The 19,842-nt window shown below is 43.6% G+C and overlaps 1 protein-coding gene across 1 annotated transcript in view; it reads left to right on the forward strand.

Moving 5' to 3' along the window:
• PLG (plasminogen) overlaps positions 1-19,842 on the forward strand; it is a 115,276-nt gene that overhangs the window by 43,238 nt on the left and 52,196 nt on the right. Inside the window, exons 15-19 of the mRNA XM_060205117.1 lie at positions 2,008-2,140; positions 3,217-3,332; positions 6,174-6,306; positions 7,216-7,322; positions 19,155-19,334. Of these exons, the coding sequence (XP_060061100.1) occupies positions 2,008-2,140; positions 3,217-3,332; positions 6,174-6,306; positions 7,216-7,322; positions 19,155-19,334 (669 nt within the window). The remainder of the gene's footprint in view (positions 1-2,007; positions 2,141-3,216; positions 3,333-6,173; positions 6,307-7,215; positions 7,323-19,154; positions 19,335-19,842) is intronic.

Raw genomic sequence — 19,842 nt, forward strand, 5'->3', positions numbered from 1 at the left:
TCTCAAGAATATTTTGATTCCTGACTACACTTGTATATATTATTTCTCAGATACTTCACTTCAGCAGTTCTTTTTCTTTTTCCTTTCCTTTCCTTTCTTTCTTTCTTTCTTTCTTTCTTTCTTTCTTTCTTTCTTTCTTTCTTTTTTATAAAAAGGAAACATTGACAAAACCATAGGATAAGAGGTCACAACTCCACACAGGTCCCACCACCAGAACTCTGTATCCCATCCCCTCCCCTGACAGCTTTCCTATTCTTTATCCCTCTGGGAGCATGGACCCAGGGTCATTATGGGATGCAGAATATGGAAGGTCTGGCTTCTGTAATTGCTTCTCCACTGAGCATGGGTGTTGACAGGTCGATCCATATTCCCAGACTGCCTCTCTCTCTTTCCCTAGTGGGGAAGGGCTCTGGGGAAGTGGGGCTCCAGGACACATTGGTGGGGTTGACTGTCCAGGAAAGTCTGGTTGGCATCATGCTAGGATCTGGAACCTGGTGGCTGAATAGAGAGTTAACATACAAAGCCAAACAAATTGTTGACCAATCATGGACCTAAAGGCTGGAATAGTGCAGATGAAGAGTTGGGGAAGGGGGTCTCCATTTTGTAGATAGCTAGTAGGCATATTTTAGTTATATTACAAAGGGCCCATGACTATACTGTTTTTTTTTTTTTCCCCTGAGCCTGAAATATGATATGCAGGTGGATCCAAGTTATCATCTGAGGAGATGTTGTCCTGGCTGGAAAAAGGGTTAGAAAGCTGGATCAGGGAAGGGAGTAACTCCCAAATATGGGAAAGATGTATAAATATTGTTGACTATAAACCCTATTGGTTTGATGTGATCTAGGGCCTATATTCAGCTTAGAAGCTTATGTGACATCTGTATTCCTGCAGACCTGAGCTCACATTCTGTGGTCATGAGTAGGAACGTTCCAAGCTGCCCCAGTATCAGCACCCAGCTTCCTCAGGTGGAGCATAGAGTATGTTGTGTATCCTCCCTTTGGAGGATGGAACATTCTCTACCGTTGTTGATCCAAGTTGAGGGCAAGGTCGTATGGCCCATCAGGAATTCTGTGTATGTTGTTATTGGCTGGTGTGCCTGTCACTTATCTTTACATAACGGAGCCTTTAAGGCCATCCAGTTCTATGTATTCTACTGAGATTAATTCCTCAAAGGCATCTGCAGTCCATGTGTAGATCTTGATCTACTGGAGGGAGTCAAGTGCTAACACTTGCCATGTGTGTCTAAGTGATAGAGAAGGAACATCTTCACAAGGGATCTGGCTTGGACCAGTTACTCATGGGTAGTACTGAAGCTAGGGACCCAAGCAAGTTGAATTCTGGGGAGGTGGGGTTCCAGGACACATTGGTGAGGTCACCTGTCCAGGAAGTCAGGTTGGTATCATGGTAGCATCTGTAACTTGGTGACTGAAAAGCATTAAAATATAAAGCAGAACAAATTGTTTAATAATCAGGAACCTAAAGGTGAGAATAGAGCAGATTTGGGGTCTTCATGTGGGAAGATGTCTATTTTAGGTATATTCCGAGATCAGACAAGACGGGGTGTGTTCAGGGTGGTATGGCCATAGACAATCTCAGGTCTATTCCAAGGGGAACATGACTTTATTAATTTTGCCTGATCCTGACAGCTAACATGCAGGTGAGTGAAAGTATTGTCTGGGAGGATTGTGTCAGAGTTGGGGAGTAGGACCAGAAAACTAACTGGATCAGGGCAGAGAGTAGCTCCCCAATATGGGGAAAGTATATAATTATTATATATACTATTATAAAAGTATATAATTACCACTAACTGTAAATGCCATTGATCTTACCCAGTGACTTCCAAATCAACTACTTCCAAAGGCACGTTCTTAGTGGCTGCAATAAGAAGAAAGAACGGTAACTCCTTTACATTGGGCTTTATGTTACAGACTGCGCTTTCAGCCTTCGGTAAATGTTTTTGTCTGTTTTTTCCCCCTAATTCAAAGAACAACCTTATATCCCAACAGATCATTGTCTAAAAGGAAATGGTGAAAACTACCGGGGTAATATGGCCAAGACAGCTTCTGGGCACACCTGTCAGGGCTGGAGAGAGCAGACCCCTCACAAGCATGACTACAGCCCCGATAAGTATCTCTCCACGTAAGTTCTCATGGGTCTTGTCTCTGCATGTGCTATGCAATAAGAAACCCTATAACTTGTGTTTCCTTTTGGTTATCAGTGAACACAACATCAGGTATTCTAGGTAGTTAAGTGCTCAGCTGTCATGCAAGGAACACTACCCCACCTTCTTCACTCAAGAACTCTGGGATGGGTCTGTCTTAGGCACTGGCTTTGGGGATCCCCTATGCAAAGCACATGAAGGATTTTTTTTTCTTTTAAAATTTCTTTATTGGGAGATTAATGGTTTACAGTCAACGTGAAGGATTTTTTTTCTTTTAAAATTTCTTTATTGGGAGATTACTGGTTTACAGTCAACAGTATAATACAGTAGTTTGTGCATGCATAGCATTGCTCACTTTTCCACATAACAGTCCAACCCCCACTAGGTCCTCCTCTGCCGTCAGCACGTGAAGGTTATGAGGTTAGAAGGCATCTCCTTTTCAGGAATGGGGACGCTCACTTCTGTGACTTGAATGCTTAAACACTCAAGTAGGAACACCTAGGAATTGCCCCTTGTGTCCTCAAGGTAACATGCAGGTCCAACACACAGAAACTGATCAATTTTCTTTTTCTTTTTTTTAAATTTTGTTAGTAATTTAGTATTAGCTTACAAATTCATGAGATAACAGGGGTATAATTCTGCATCGTTCCCACCACCAGAGTTTTGTGTCCCCCGTTCCCTCCACTGGAAGCTACGGTAGTTGTTCCACCGTTACAGATATGAGCTCGCTATTATTTCTATAGTTGTCTGTCTATCTGATTTATTTCCTTCAGTGTATACCATCAAGGATGTAATTTAAAATTTATCCAAAAGAAACGCCTGTAGCATCATTCTATAAACTACCACCCTAGCTATTGTAGATTTCTCTGACTTTCATTTTATATTATTGACTAGTATTAACTAAGTCAGAATCCAGTATGACCATGAACCCCATGACAACTGAACAGGAAATGGTGGTGCCACCGACATCAGCATATTAAGTTCGTCACTGTAAACACAGAGTCAATAATCTGGCCTTTGGGGAATGTCAGAGTCTTGCCCTCCTCTTTTGCAGAAATCTGGCTGCAAACTTCTGCCGGAATCCTAGTAAATCTGGTGCTCCTTGGTGCTACACAACCAACAAGTCTGTGAGGTGGGAGTACTGCCAGGTGCCTTCCTGTGACGACTCTGGTAAGGACTGTGGCTAGAGCCTCGCGAGGCCCCCAGCGCTGTCACCAACCATGCTCGGTGGGATCCCCCTCGAGACTAACCCTGCTGATATTCTGCTCTGTCAGAGGATGTGTTCTTAGATGGCACTGATTTTCTATTGGTGGTGTGATCTCTGGGTTTCAGGAGGGGAATTCTTGGAGAAGTCTGTGTCTACTGGTATCTTAGCATTGTGTCCTAAGAAGTTCACTCGGGCCAATGTGTTATTCACGTGTGTCCCCTTCTTTGTCTTCTGTGCTTCTTTACCACCTGTTGTATCAACAACTTCTTCTTTTTAAGATTAGACAGGCTTTTAAAATTTTTTTTTCGTATATTTATTTATATATTAGGTAGAGACAGCCAGAAATCAAGAGGGAAGGGGGTGATAGAGAAGGAGAGAGACAGAGAGACACCTGCAGCCCAGCTTCACCACTCACAAAGCTTTCCCCCTGCAGGTGGGGACTGGGGCTCAAACCTGGGTCCTTACACATTGTAACATGTGCGCTCAACCAGGTGTACCACCATCCAACCCCTAATTTGTCATATATCTATCTATCTATCTATCTATCTATCTATCTATCTATCTATCTATGTATCTATCATCTATCTATATTTTGTTTTGCTTCCAGGGTTATTGCTGGAGCTCCTTTTTCCTTTTTCGAGTCTAATTCTACAACGATGATCCTTCAGTACTAGCTAGTCACTGGGCGAGTGGCAGTTTACACAGACACCACCACCCCTACCCCAGCCCACCCACTGCAGAGGCTCTTAGGGCTTCTTGTTGAGGAAATGGCTAGAGGGTGGATTGATACTAGCCATCCAGATAGTTCTGCTTGTCTTTCTCACTTTTCTTCTTTCCTTTTCTTCTGTCTTGGTAGAGTGTGGTCTGTTTTTTCATCATTAGCTGAATTAATGGTTAGTACTTCAGTACTTAGAGTCCTTCCTGAATTCTCAATCATTTATTTTGCTAACATAACTTATAAGATTTATTTATGACTTGTTTCTGAAATATCATTTCTATAGCTTTTTACTTATTTATTCTGAGCAATTTAATAGAACCATAAGGTCACATAGGTGTAATTCTACACTGCAGCCACCACGACCCTCACCTGCCCTGATGCAGTAGGGCCTGGTGGGGACAGACCCCTGTTGTCCCCGTCGGCACACACCTGGGATTTGGGGACCTCACTTACCAGAACACAGTGGCACCTGGGCTGACTGGGGCCCAAGTCTGGCTCCGTGGTTTCTGGCTGAGTTCAGGTGTCAGGGTGAAGCCCTTCCCAGGGTAGAGCAGGCTGAGACCTGCTATCTCGGGATGGCAGACTCACTCAGGGCTCAATGAACAGGGTCTGGCAGGCTTGTTGGTGTAGATGGCCATGCTGGAGCTGGGGTTTGCGGAATCTGGACAGGGAGCTCCTTGCCTCACTCCCCATCTCCTTCCTAGTTTTCCCTGTGTTTCTCTTGCTGTCTTGCGTTTTCTGTGTCCCAGGTATTCGTTCTCCATTTGTTGCTTTGTTTACTTCCCTTAGGTGCTGCTTCTGTTGTTGCCATTTCACAGAGAGCTAGCCCAGAGCTGCCTGACAGTCACCATCTCCTCCTCTTCCTTGTTGGCTCCAGGGTTATCACTGGGGCCCGGTGCCTGCACTATGGATCCACTGCTCCTGGAGGCCGTTTTTCCCATTTTGTTGCCCTTGTTGTTCTTATTGATGTCGTTGTCTCTGGGTAGGACAGAGAGAAATCGAGATGAGAGGAAGATAGAAAGGGGGAGAGAAAGATAGACACCTGCAGACCTGCTCACTGCCCATGAAGCGACCCCCCCCCCCCAGCAGCTGGGGAGCCGGGGGCTCAAACCGGGATCCTCGTGCCGGTCCTTGTGCTTTGCACCATGTGCTGAATATTCAGCCTGCTGTGCTACTGCCCGGCCCCCAGTCACCACCTTCTTTCTTCTCCCAGGTTTTATTTTTCTATCAGTTAAGTCTCTCTCTCTCTCTCTCTCTTTCTCTCTCTCTCTTTCTCCACACACATATAATATTGGTTTTGAGTAGTATGACTGTTGTACATCTTTTTGAAAAAAGAGCCTTGTGGCTAATACCATTCCACTTTTTCCATCAACATTATTCCTCAGCAATGAATATGAATTATGAGTATTTGTGGAGGTCTTTCTTTGGTGGGGAGCCAGACGCTTACTTTGATACCTATCTCTCTGTGAACAAGAGGAAGAGAGAAGGGTATCTGCACAGGATCCTTATTTCTGAGCAAGTTCTTCCCTGGGTTATTATAATTTTTTTGGAGGAGCAGGGGAGGAGTGAGAAAGCTAAATAAGTTGGCTTCTGAAGACCAGCAGTTTTCAAGTGCCCCACTCTGAAAAGCTGTGGTACAGAAGGAAGTGTGATTTCTCTGTGTCCTTTTCATCTCGCAGACAACTGTGCTCCCTGTGACAACTCCTTGTATGGCATTTTTCTTTTTCTTTTTTAAAAATTTTTTTTTATTATTTATTTTCCCTTTTGTTGCCCTTGTTGGTTTATTGTTGTTGTATTTATTATTGTTGTTGTTGTTGATGTCATCATTGTTGGATAGAACAGAGAGAAATGGAGAGAGGAGGGGAAGACAGAGAGGGGGAGAGAAAGACACACACCTGCAGACCTGCTTCATCACCTGTGAAGCGACTCCCCTGCAGGTGGGGAGCTGGGGGCTTGAACCAGGATCCTTACGCAGTCCTTGTGCTTTGCGCCATGTGTACTTAACCTGCTGCGCTACCGCCTGACTCCCGTATGGTGTTTTTCTATCCTCATTCAAATAACAGCCCACTGCCTTCTAATCTAACAGATCGCTGTTTGAAAGGAAAAGGTGAAAACTACCGAGGTTCGGTGTCCAAGACTGTGTCTGGGCACACCTGTCAGCGCTGGGATTCACAGACCCCTCACAAGCACAAATTTACCCCAGAGGAGCATCCCTCTGTGTAAGTCCCAGGGGTCTTGTTCTGCCTTCTGCCATTTTACCGTGAAAAGTCCGGCTGACTTGCGTTGCCTCTCCATTAGCCAGGGAACTTAGCCTTTAGGGATCCTGGGGGTGGGGGCAGGACTCAGGGAAGAGAAGGGAAAAGCATCACAGCCCTGGCTCGAACGCACACCCACCCGCGGGAGTCCTGACAGTAGCATCAGCTCCCTATGAAGAAGTCGGACTTGCCCATCTCGGGTCCTACCTTGCTTCTCTTCTCTCTGTAACTCTGGGACTGGGTCTGTCCTAGTCACTCGCTCTGTCAGATCACTCCTCGTTGCTCAATAAGCTTCTCGGGCTAGAGGAAACCTCCATTCTAGGATTCAGGTCAGTGACTAGAAAGCTTAAAGTTGAAGTAAGAGCAATTAGACATTATTCTTCGTAGGGGTCAGGCAGTGGTGTGGCTGATAGAGTGCACGAGAAGGACCCGGGTTGAAGGCTCCAGTCCTCAACTGCAGGAGGGAAGGGGAGTCTAGAGCAATGTTGCAGCTGCCATTCTGTCTGTCTGTCTGTCTGTCTGTCTGTCTCTCTTTCTCTCTGTCTCAATTGTGGAAAATGATTTAAGATGTCTCCTGAGAGCAGCAGAATAATGTATAGTCCTGCAGGCACAGGAAGAACCTGGTGGTAAAAAGAGAAAAAAAAAGAAATTATTCTTTGTGTTTTCAGCATAAAGTGTAGGTCCAACAAACAACAAAAGAGATAATTCAAGACATATTCAAGAGAGGTACCTGTGACATTATTCTATGGGGTCGCACCCTGCTTATTTGAGTTTCACTTTGCATTATTAAATGGAATAATAGGAGACTTAGTCACTCCAGTTGGGTTTTTTTTTTTTATTATTAAATAAAACTAATGATCCCTTTCTTTTCAGAAATCTGATTGGCAATTTCTGCCGGAATCCTAGTGAATCAACAGCTCCTTGGTGTTATACAACCAACCCAGCTGTGAGATGGGAATACTGCTCTATACCATCCTGTTAGACCATTGGTGAGAAGACCTTCTTTCTCTTGTAAAGACCTTGGGGGCTCCCGAGGCTGTCTCCATGTTTCTCCTTCAGCTGGGTCGCCTTTAATGGTTGCTTCCTCCCTTTTCTTTTTTTATTAGCTTTCTTTCTTTCTCTCTCTCTTCCTTCCTTCCTTTCTTTCTTAGATGGAGACAGAGAGAAATTGGGAAGGGAGGGGCCGTTCAAGAGAGAAAGAGACAGAGAGACAGTTGCAGCTCTGTTTCCCCACTTGTGAAGCTTTCCCCCCTGCAGGTGGGGACCAGGGGCTTGAACCCCGGTCCTTGTGCACTGTAATGTGAGCGCTTAACCAGGTGTGCTACTGCCCAGATCCTGATGGTTGCTTTTTGATACTTTTTGGTAGGTGTCTGTAAAACATCCTCATCCCCACCTTAGATCATTTTCTGTCCTCATGCTCCTCGTCTCCCCCCACCCCCAAACCTCCTTCCCCAGAGTCCATACACCAAAACCTGCTCCAAGCTCTCCTTGGTATTTACCTTTCTGTCTTGGTCTCTGTCTAAGTTCTGCCTATGAGTGAGATCACCCCGTACGTGTTCATCCTTCTGTTTCTGGCTCATCCCACCTAATGATTCTTTCACGCTCCATCCAAGATGAGGGGAAGGACTACATTCTCTCTGCTTTCCTGCCAAGCTGTGTCCTGATTTCCTTCCTCCCTCCTCCCTCCTTCCTCCCTTCCTTCCTCATTGCAGTGATGGAAACTTGCACATATGTGATCCCACTGTCTTGGGCTGATGCTTTCATTCTTTCTGTTTGTTGTTTAAAATCCATTTTCTTTTCTTTGAAATGAGAAGCAGACAGAGAGTGGCCAGAGTGAAAATCTGGCTCGGCATGTTTCATGCCCTCCTTCTTTTATTTTTGATATGTGGAGAGAAACAGAGAATGAGGCAGAGCTAAAGAGACGCGGCAGTGGGCCTGGCGCTCTTCTGCTATCAGCCATCAGGAGCTTGTTGTTGCCATGTTGTTCCAGGGTTTGGTTTGATGCATATTCTACCTTTGTGTAATTATAGTCTCTTGATGCATAGTGTCCGATATTTAAAACATTGTAAGCACAAAGAGAAACGAAGACCAAACATGGTGTATGGCACCAAAGCAAGGAACTCTGGGGAAGGAGGCAGAGGGTGGATAGGCAGGAAATTTGGGCCTATCATATAATGAAATTGTGTGCATCTGTCAGCGATTACAATGTGAAGCATTAACCCCTCAATATGAAAAAAAGAAGTGTGTCTGTTTCTTCCCTCCTGAAAGGTTGCGCTGTTGTTCTCGAAGGGATGACTGCTATTGTGTGACACTTCATATGAACACGATACTATTTTGTCATGGCCATATTGTAAAATTGTAAATGTAAAAGTATACTGTATAAATTTATTTACTTGTGTCTTTCGTCATTTATGGTGTTGTTCTGTAGGTTAAAATCTACCCTCAGAAAAGCCAGAACATGGAACCAACCTAAATGCCCACTAACAAGATGCACGGATAAAGAAATCAAGGGATTATATACTCAGTGGAATACTAATATCCCACTATAAAGGATGATGTCAATCCTTTTGGTATAAAACAGAACTGGATACGATTATGTTAAGTGAAATAAATTAGAAAAAAGGACAATTGCTGAGCTGGGGAGACAGTATACTGGTTATGAAAAAGACTCTGAGGTCCCAGGTTCAATCCCCCGCACCACCACCAGCCAGAGCTAAGCAGGGCTCTGGTTTTTCTCTCTGTATCTCTCATTAAACTAAAATAAATAAAACATGTTTTAAAAGCAAGACAATTGCCACCTGGACTTATTCACTGATATGTAGAATACAAATAAATAAAGCAAGATAAGGTCAAACAAAGAAGAACAGACAAACAGAGCTGCAAAATATTGTAATCATGCTCTCTCTCTCTCTCTCGGAGCTTGTGAGAACTGTGGAGGGCTCTGCTGGAGGGAGGCATGCAAAACGTTGGTGGACGGTGTGGTGCCTGACATTCACCTTGTATGATTGACAAATTATGATCCTGAAACCTTTTAATTTTGTAAATCTCTATAAAATCAGTAATAAAAAATAAAACACATAAAATGACAAAACAACAACAAAGTGATAACTATAGTGATTACCTCCAATATGTATATGAAGAGAGAGAGAGAGAGAAGAGAAGAAACTAGAACTCTGATTCTGGGCACAGTGACTTTCGTGCACACACAGAGCCGGGAGGTTAGGAGACAACTGCTTTGTCCTGGTGAATAATCATTTGCACAAGTTGATTCCCTCTGGGGAGGGTGGTGTAATTTCTGCCACTCTGGTTTCCTCAGAAGCAATGCATCTTTCTTTGCCTAAAACTTTTTTTTTTCAGCTTTAGAAAGAGGTTCTTTGTAGGGGCCTGTATTTTTAATGATTTCTTGACACGGTGAAAGAATTTTCCATTCCAATCCAAGGGTGGTAGGGGCAAGGAGAAGCAGCAGAAATATCCAACAAAAAGGGAAACTAAGAAACACATGGTAGAGGTGAGTTGTTAGCCGGAAGGGATTTGGAGGGTGGATAAGGGCATTGCCCAGCTAAAATGGGATCGGTTTGTGACTGAGTGCTATTCATGGGAAGACGGCGTCTGGACTCCTTTTCTAGAACAGACTGGGAAGAAGTTAAAATGATAAACTGGGAAGAAGTTAAAATGGAAATATGATTACGGGTTAGAAGACAGAGACCAGGATAGAATAAGTCAGAAGGAGACGCACGGAGAGTCACCAGCAGGCCACCTGTGGGTAGTGATTCTTCCCACAGTCGTGGTAGAATAGGAGCAGAGGTGATGAGGAGGAGCACAGAAGCTGTAACAAGACATGGCATCTCTAGGCGATTTGAGATAGGAGGCAACTCTTTTACAATTTTGATTTACCCTTTCGATTTCCACGTACACATTGTGTACAAGCAAGGGTGTGCGTTTAAACACACACATACACACACATACATGCTTTCTCGGGAACCACAATACAGTAAGAGAAATCTTCTCCCAAAATCTTTTCCCAGAGGGAAAGCCTGTCAGAAGCAGCAGCATCTGGACTTTGTAGGTGCAGACATCGCCACTCTAATCTAAAACTGGCCTGGACAGACGCCCTCACCAGGTGTCCCGAAACCTCACCCCTCCCCTGACCCCTGCCCCACGAGGGAGAGACAGAAACAGGCTGGGGGTGTGGATCCACCTGTCAACACCCATGTCCAGTGGTGGAACAATTACAGGATCCAGAACTCCCACCTTCTCCCCATAAAGAATTTTGGTCCATCCTCCCAGAGGAACAGGGAAGCTTCCAATGGCAGGGATGGGACATAGAACTCTGGTGGTGGGAACTGTGTGGAATTATACCGCTGGTATCTTACAATCTTGTTAATCATTATTAACCCACTAATAAAAACTAGAAAAAGAAAAGAAAATTAATTTAAAATAAAGGCAGTGATGTATAAAATGATGGTGCTTATATCAAAATCTGTGCAGTACAGTACAGAATTTAGGCTCTTATGACTATACTCACTCTAGTCAGAACTTACGGCATTTATGAATCCAGCATTCACACGAGCAGCTGTACAGTCTCACCTTAGTGAACATGTCCAGTCAGGACGTTGCTATAGGGAGTTTATGAAGTCAAACATTTTTCAGTTGAAAAGACATTTTATCTGGTTTACTCACATTCTCACATGTGTACATTACCATTATTTTCCAGAGACCATAAGTTGTAATGATAACATCTTTCTGATGACTAAAGAAAGATGTGATTGAGTGTTTACATGTGATTAAAATATATTACAAAGCAGTAGTAATTAAGACAATGTGGTACTGATAAAAAACAAGCACTCAAACAAAATGAATAGAATAAAAATCTAGGGTATAAATTTGCACATACAGGAGTAGGGTGGTAGCGCAGCGGGTTAAGTGCACGTGGCGCTAAGCGCAAGGACTGGTGTAAGGATCCTGGTTCGAGCCCCGGGCTCCCCACCTGTAGGGGAGTCTCTTCACAGGCGGTGAAGCAGGTCTGCAGGTGTCTGTCTTTCTCTCCCCCTCTCTGTCTTCCCCTCCTCTCTCCATTTCTCTCTGTCCTATCCAACAACGATGACATCAACAACAATAATAACTACAACAATAAAACAACAAGGGCAACAAAAGGGAATAAATAAACATTAAAAAATAAATTTGCAGATATATGGACCTCTAATATATGACAAGGGAAATTATCCAGTAGGGGAAAAAAAACCTCTTTAGCACATTGTGTGGAACATGACAGCAACATGGAAAGCAAGCAAGAAAGAAATAAGAAAGGAAGAGAGAGAGGAGGAAAGAAACAAGAAAGATACTACACCATCATCAAATACTATACCTAAAAATTAAATCAAAATAGATTCAATACTAGGAAACTGGACCTGAAACTATAAAATACAAAGAGGAAAACATAAATGAACATATTAGGATCTTATCATCATAGATGTACTTGAACATTCAAATCCATTTGCGAGGTAAACTGAAGAAAAATTAAAAACAAAATGGAACTGTATCAAATCTAAACAATTTGACACATCAAAAGAAATGTCCACAAGGGTAGAAAGAAACCTTAGCATTTGGGAGGAGACATTTCCACATCACACTTCTAACAAGGGACTGAGACCGAAACATGGAAATAAATAATTCAACTCAATAACAACAAATCAGGCCAAGCAACAAAGGGTGGGCGACATTTCTAGACAGGAGTTTCTTCGACGAAGACATACAGGGGCTCACAAACATGGGAAAAATGTCCCTCTTCTCTCATTACTAGAGAGATGGGATAGCAGGTCTTGGTGGTGGGAATTGCGTGGAATTATACCCCTCTTATCCTATGGTCTTGTCAACATCTCCATTTTATAAATAAAAAAAATTTAAAAAGAGAGAGAAAACAGAATGGAGAGTCCTTAAAGAAATAAACACAGTCTTAACTTAGAATTCAGGGGAGTCCGGTGGTAGCGCAGCGGGTTAAGCGCACGTGGCGCAAAGTGCAAGGACCAGCAAGGATCCTGGTTCAAGCCCCCGGCTCCCCACCTGCAGGAGAGTTGCTTCACAGCTGGTGAAGCAGGTCTGCAGGTGTCTGTCTTTCTCTCCCCCCTCTGTCTTTCCCTCCTCTCTCCATTTCTCTCTGTCCTATCTAACAACAACAACATCAATAACAATAATAACTACAACAACAATGAAAAACAACAAGGACAACTTAGAATTCACAACAAGAATGACCCACAACAACAAAGCAGGAAATGGCAGGTGTTGGCAAGGGTAGAGAGAAAAGAGAAGTCTGCTTCGCTGTTTGGAGGGAGTCCATACAGAAAACAGTATGGAGACATAAAGCAGAACGACCCGTCCTGCTTCATATCTTAGCTTTTTCAGCCACCAGGTTCCAGATGCTATCATGACACCATCTTGATTTCCTGGGCAGACGACCCCATCAATATTTCCTAGAACTCTACCTCCCCAGATCCCTGCCCCACTAGGGAAAGAGAGAAACAGGGTAGGGGGTGTGGATCCACCTGCCAACACCCATGTCCAGTGGAGAAGCAATGACAGAAGCCAGGCCTTCTACCTTCTGCTCCCCATAATGATCTTGGGTTCATACTCCCAGAGGGATAAAGAATAGGACCAGGCTTCCCTGGACAGACGACCCCACCAATGTGTCCTGGAGCTCTGCTTCCCCAAAGCCCCACCCCACTAGGGAAAGAGAGAGACAGGCTGGGAGTATGAATCCACCTGCCAACACCCATGTTCAGCAGGGAAGCAATGACAGAAGCCAGACCTTCCACCTTCTGCATCCCACAGTGACCCTGGGTGCATACTCCCAGAGGGATAAACTGTCTCTGGAATTGGAACTACGGTGATTGTCAGAGGAAATGGTATGCGATTCACTGGTCAAGTCCCTCAGGAACGTCATCGCCAGCCTTCCTGCGGCCTCTCCAGGACCTTGCCCTCACTGTAGAGCAGCAATGGCGGGGACTCCCCCACTCCCTGAAGGGAGGCCGGTCAGCCTACTCTGCCGCTCGAGGAAGACGGGTCCTGACATGAGTGCAGCCTAGAATGTTCCCAGCTGTGACCAGGGACTGCGAGCTCAGACTGACAGGGACTCAGAGGTCACACAGGCTCCTTGCTGAATAGGAACAGACATGGGCCCTGGGTCAGACCAATGGGGTAAATGGTTAATTATATTCATAGATTTTCTTCAAGTTTGGGAGCTACTCTCAGCCCTAATGCAACTTTCTAGCCCTATTCTCAACCATGACACTAGCTTCCCAGACAATATTTTGTCCACCTCTTTGTTAGTTACTAAACTCAAGCAAAAACTAGGAAAGTCACAGGCCCCTGGGAATGTACCTAAAATAAATTTTCTTGTTTATTTTCACCCTAAGACCCCTATTCTCACCTGCTCTATTCCTACTTTTTCACTCCTGTTCATTAATCATTTTGTCCTGCTTTACATCTTACCACCTTTCAGCCAACAAGTTGCAGATGCTACAATGATGCCATCCTGACCTCCCTGGGCTGACGACCTCACCAGTTTGTCCTGGAGCCTCCCCTCCCCAGAGCCCTGCCCCACTAGGGACAGACAGACACAGGCTGGGGGTGTGGATCCACCTGCCAACACCCATGTCCAGTGGTGGAGCAATTACAGAAGCCAGAACTCCCACCTTCTGCTCCCCATAAAGAATTTGGGTCCATGCTCCCAGAGGGGACAAATGTTGGGGGAAGATGACCAGAGGGGTCTGAACCCCAGTTCCATCAGTACCCAGAGATAGAAAGGAAAAAAGGAAGGACATTTGGAAGTAGAAATAGGTGTAGGTGTGACTTAGAATGGAAGAGAAGGCAGGACTATAGGGGGAAAAGGCAAATACATAGAAACAGAGACAGTTATGAAAATAATAGTCCCTGCAGGGGGTTACTTCATAAGTGATGAAGCAGGTCTGCAGGTGTCTTTCTCTCCCCCTCTCTGTCTTCCCCTCCTCTCTCCATTTCTCTCTGTCCAATCCAACAACAATGACATCAATAACCACAACAATGTTAAACAACAAGGGCAACAAAAGGGAAAATAAATTAATAAATATTAAAAAAATCTTTTTAAAAAAATGAATAATGGTTAACTCATATCTGCAATCTTTTGAGAACTACTGTAGCTTCCAATGGAGGGAATGAGGTCAAAACTCTGGCGGTGGGAATGGTATGAAATTATACCCCATTATCTTATGATTTTGTAAATCAATATTAAGCCACTAATAAGATTTGAAAAGAGAAAGGATTTGTGATACAGAAACTTTGTATGTGGACTCAGTGAGCTGCACATACTCACAGCTATGGATGTGGAACTGTAACCATGGCATCTCATGACTGAAAACCAATGTTAAATAGCCAATGATAAAAAATATCATTTATTCATATGCCTGTTAGCCTTTTGGATCTCTTTTTAAAAATATATCCATTTATTTATTTGGATAGAGAGAGCCAGAAATTGACATGAAAGAGGGAAATAGAGAGGGGCAGAGACAGAGAGACACCTGCAGCCCTGCTTCACCACTTGTGAAGCTTCCCCCTGCAGGTGGGGACCAGGGACTTGAACCTGGGTCCTTGGGCACTTTACTTATTTTTATTTCACTTATTAATTTATTTATTTATAAAAAAGAAACACTTTAAAAACCATAGGATAAGAGGGTACAACTCCACACAATTCCCACCACCAGAACTCTGTATCCCATCCCCTCCCCTGACAGCTTTCCTATTCTTTATCCCTCTGGGAGTATGGACCCAGGGTCACTGTGGGGTGCAGAAGGTGGAAGGTCTGGCTTCTGTAATTGCTTTCCCGCTGAACATGGGCATTGACAGGTCGATCTATACTCCCAGCCTGTCTCTCTCTTTCCCTAGTGGGGTGGGGCTCTGGGGAACTGGAGCACCAGGACACATTGGTGGGGCTGTCTGTCCTGGGAAATCTGGTTGGCATCTGGAACCTGGTGGCTGAAAAGAGAGTTAACATATAAAGCCAAACAAGTTGTTGACTAATCATGAACCTAAAGGCTGGAGTAGTGCAGATAAAGAGTTGGTGGGGGGGGGGGGTCTCCACTTAGTAGATAGCTAGTAGGCATATTTTAGTTATTTTCCAAAGGGCCTGTGGCTATACTAGTTTTTTTCCCCCTGAGCCTGAAATCTGATATGCAGGTGGATCCAAGTTATTGTCTGGGGAGATGATGTCATGGCTGGAAAACGGACCAGAAAGCTGGATCAGGGAAGAGAGTAGCTCCCTAATAAGGGAAAGGTATATATATTTGATTGTAAACTCAATCAATTTGATGTGATCTGGGGCCCATATTCAGCTTAGGAGCCTATGTGACCTCCGCATCCCTGTAGATCTGAGCTCACATTCTGTGGTCATGAGTAGGAACGTTCCAAGCTGCCCCAATATTGACCCATCTTCCCCAGGTGGAGCATAGAGTATGTTGTCCATCCTTCCTTTGGAGGATGGAACGTTCTCTACTGTTGTTGATCCAAGTTGAAGCAAGGTCCTATGGGGGCCAAAAAGCGGTCTGTTTTGTTGTTCCTGATAGGAATGACCAGTATCAATGGAGAGAGGAATTTATTCGAGGTCTAGGCCCATCATGTCTGTTTGGGAATCTCAGGACTCCCCGAATAGGGCCCCAGCTGATGGGGTGGCCTGATAGTGACTAAAGAGTCATCATTAAAGTATGCCAGTCTCTTGCCTTATTCAGTTTTTGCCGTCCTTGCTTTGATGAGTTTAGCTTTGGAGTGAGAGAACTGTAATAGGAAGTAGGTGAGGAGGGTCTCTAAGTCTAAGTAGACACTATTTCATTAGGAACTTTATACTGATTTACTAGACTATTGTGCACTTTTGCTTTCAGGAATATATTTGGTCCTAATTTATGGATACATGTGAACATATGCCCTATCTCATAGGACCAGGTCTATATCTAGGTTTTGGGACTTTTTTAGGAAGTGAACCACCTGAAATGGAATTACAGAATCCTATGAAAGGGAAAGTCTCCCCTGAGGAATGAGGGTGAAGGGTTGACATTCCATGCCTGACATCTCTGGACACAGTCTGAAGTGAAGTATGCTGAGGTGGTACTCACTGCGTTAATTAGGTTGGGATCAGCAGATGCAATATCATTTGTTATGAATTGAGAGAAACATGCAGGAAAGTGAGCCCCACCCTAGAGGTTCCAGGACTGGGGAAATACAGGCTCTATAGAGGAAGTGGGAGGTTCCTGCTGTCTTAGGGTTTAAGAAAGCAATAGATAGTTATTGCTATAATCACATTGTTTGGCAATTGGGCTAACTTTGAAAAATCCCTTTGTTAGGATTTGCTGTATCATACACAACATCACCATAATTTATGTCCTTTGACATTATTTGTATATAGCTATGCCACCAGTTGCTTCTGTTCTCCCTGATCTAAGCTTTTTTAAAAAAAAATTTTTTGGTGTTTAGTAAAATTTCTTTCTTTTTTATTTCTTTATTGGGGAATTAATGTCTTACATTCAACAGTAAATACAATAGTTTGTACAGGCATAACATTGCCCAGTTTCCCATATAACAATACACCCCCCACTAGGTCCTCTGTCATCCTTCTTGGACCTGTATTCTCCCCACCCACCCACCCCAGAGTCTTTTACTTTGGTGCAATACGCCAATTCCATTTCAGGTTCTATTTGTGTGTGTGTGTGTGTGTGTGTGTGTGTGTGTTTAATTCTGATCTTGTTTTTCAACTTCTGCCTGAGAGTGAGATCATCCCATATTCATCCTTCTGTTTCTGACTTATTTCACTTAACATGAATTTTTCAAGGTCCATCCAAGATCAGCTAACAACGGTCAAGTCACCATTTTTTATAGCTGAGTAGTATTCCACTGTGTATATATACCACAACTTGCTCAGCCACTCATCTGTTGTTGGACACCTAGGTTGCTTCCAGGTTTTGGCTGTTACAAATTGTGCTGCTAAGAACATATTTGTACACAGATCTTTTTGGATGGATGTGTTGGGTTCCTTAGGATATATCCCCAGGAGAGGAATTGCAGGATCATAGGGTAGGTGCATGTCTAGCCTTCTGAGAGTTCTCCAGACTGTTCTCCACAGAGGTTGGACCAATTGATATTCCCACCAGCAGTGCAGGAGGGTTCCTTTGACCCCACACCCTCTCCAGCATTTGCTGCTGTTACCTTTTCTCATGTATGACATTCTCACAGGAGTGAAGTGGTATCTCATTGTTGTCTTGATTTGCATTTCTCTGACAATCAGAGACTTGGAGCATTTTTTCATGTGTTTCTCGGCCTTTTGGACCTCTTCTGTGGTGAATATTCTGTCCATGTCCTCCCCCCATTTTTGGATGGGGTTATTTGTTGTCTTGTTGTTGAGTCTGGCAAGCTCTTTATGTATGTTGGTTATTAAACTCTTGTCTCATGTATAGCATGTAAAGATCTTCTCCCATTCTGTGAGGGGTCTCTTGGTTTGGGTAGTGGTTTCTTTTGCTGTGCAGAAGCTTTTTAATTTGATGTAGTCCCATAGGTTTATACTTGCCTGAGTCTTCTTTGTAGTTGGATTCGTTTCATTGAAGATGTCTTTAAAACTTATGCGGAAAAGAGTTCTGCCAATATTTTCCTCTAAGTATCTGATAGTTTCTGGTCTAACATCCACTGATCTAAGCTTTTAAGAGAGTCAACATATCAAAGGCTCAGCCTATAGTCTGTACATTAAAAAGTTTGAGACATTCAATCAATTTCCCCCTTAATTAAACAGTGATTTATATGACTACAAATTAATAGGAGTATACATAAACACCATTCCCACCACCAAAAGACTGTGTCCCATCCCACCCCAACCTCCCCACCCCCTGCCCCATGAAGCCGCACATTCACCCTCACCCTCAACCCAGGGTTTTTACTTTGGTGGCCTTGGTTACTTTAATGTGAGCACTTAACTAGGTATGCCACCACTTGGACCCTCCTTTTGGATATCTTCTTTGGCGAATATTCTGTTTACATCCTCTCCTTACTTACAGATAGGGTCATTGTTGTTGTTGTTGTTATATTTGATGTGCCCTTTATATATTTTGGTTATCCTTTTCTCTGATGTATGACATGTAAAAATCTTCTCCCATTCTGTAAGGAGTTTCTTTGCTGGGTGATGATTCCTTTTGCTGTCAATTTTTTTTTTGCAGAAGCTATCAATCTCAGCATGTTGTGGAAAAGTGAAAAATTTTACACATGGGCCAACAGCTGTATTTACTGTAAGCCGTTAATCCTGCCAATAAGAATATTGAAATATATTCCATTTATTATTTCTATGCAGCAAATATTATAGTGAACTTCTCAGAAACCACAGTTGTTGAGGCTCTTCATAGTTTTTAAGAGTTTCAGTGCATCATGAGAGCAACTCAACTGAGAATACCTAAGGCGAGATCACAACTACAGTTGTAGACTATCCCGTCGGGAGCTGCCCAGCTGGCATCAGGTGGGTCGTTCGTGATTTCACAGGAGCAGATGACTGGGGCTGAGGAGACAGGGAAAAGAAGTAAGGGGCAGAAGAAGAGGAAAGAAGGTGGCAAAGGGAGAAATAAGGTAAAGGGAGAAGGAGAGGAGAAGGAAGGAGGGTCATGAGAGGGGTAAAGGAGGGGAGATGCAGGAAAGAAAAGAAGGCTGGTCAGCCAAGGCTGGGCACTGCTTTCCTCACTTCCCGGCATCTACCGCGGATTCTGCTCTCAAACATTTTGTAAGACCATCTCTCGGGTCATGTTTGAACCCTCTGACAACAGTGGCATGCACCTCTAAGAGAATGATTAACCTCGTTGGGCCATCTTGTCTGAGATGTACTTTCTCACATGTAAGTCAGTCACATTTTGGGGTAGGACACACTGCTTTCTGGTCACTACTGGCCAGCCCCAAAATGCAACGTAAGGAACTGGTCCTATTATTTCTTTTATTTCTGCAACCAGGTAAGTTTATTATTATTATTATTATTATTTCCTTTAGTCAATACTTTTTTCTACGTGGTCTCTGTGCAATCTGTGTAATATAGATTTGGATTCATGAGCGTCCCAGTTCAACTCTAAATTTAAGATCGAAGGAGTCCTTAAGATAAGTTTCACTTCGCTGCGGACACTGGGAATTAGAGGCTGAGAAACTGATAAATGATGTTTGGCATCTCAACGATGGGACCAGAATGAATTGTAATTTGTAAATGGCCAGACCAAACTTTACAAGTTGCTCTTGAAATCAAATTCAGATACATTCAAATTCAGTGGAGTTGTTCAAAGAACTCTCAATGAGTATCCAGTGCAGAAAGTAGTAGTTTTGAGGGAAATAGTTGTGTGAGATTAGGGCTGAGTACTCTGTTTCTGTCTATGAATTCAAGATCAGGAACACTGGGAACCATGTCAGGACTCACTCCCAGATGTCGCAGCAAACTTCTTTGTAACAGGATTGACTTAAACATGTAACCAA

Source organism: Erinaceus europaeus, chromosome 13 (assembly GCF_950295315.1).
Source record: "Erinaceus europaeus chromosome 13, mEriEur2.1, whole genome shotgun sequence".
Taxonomy (NCBI): Eukaryota; Metazoa; Chordata; class Mammalia; order Eulipotyphla; family Erinaceidae; genus Erinaceus; species Erinaceus europaeus.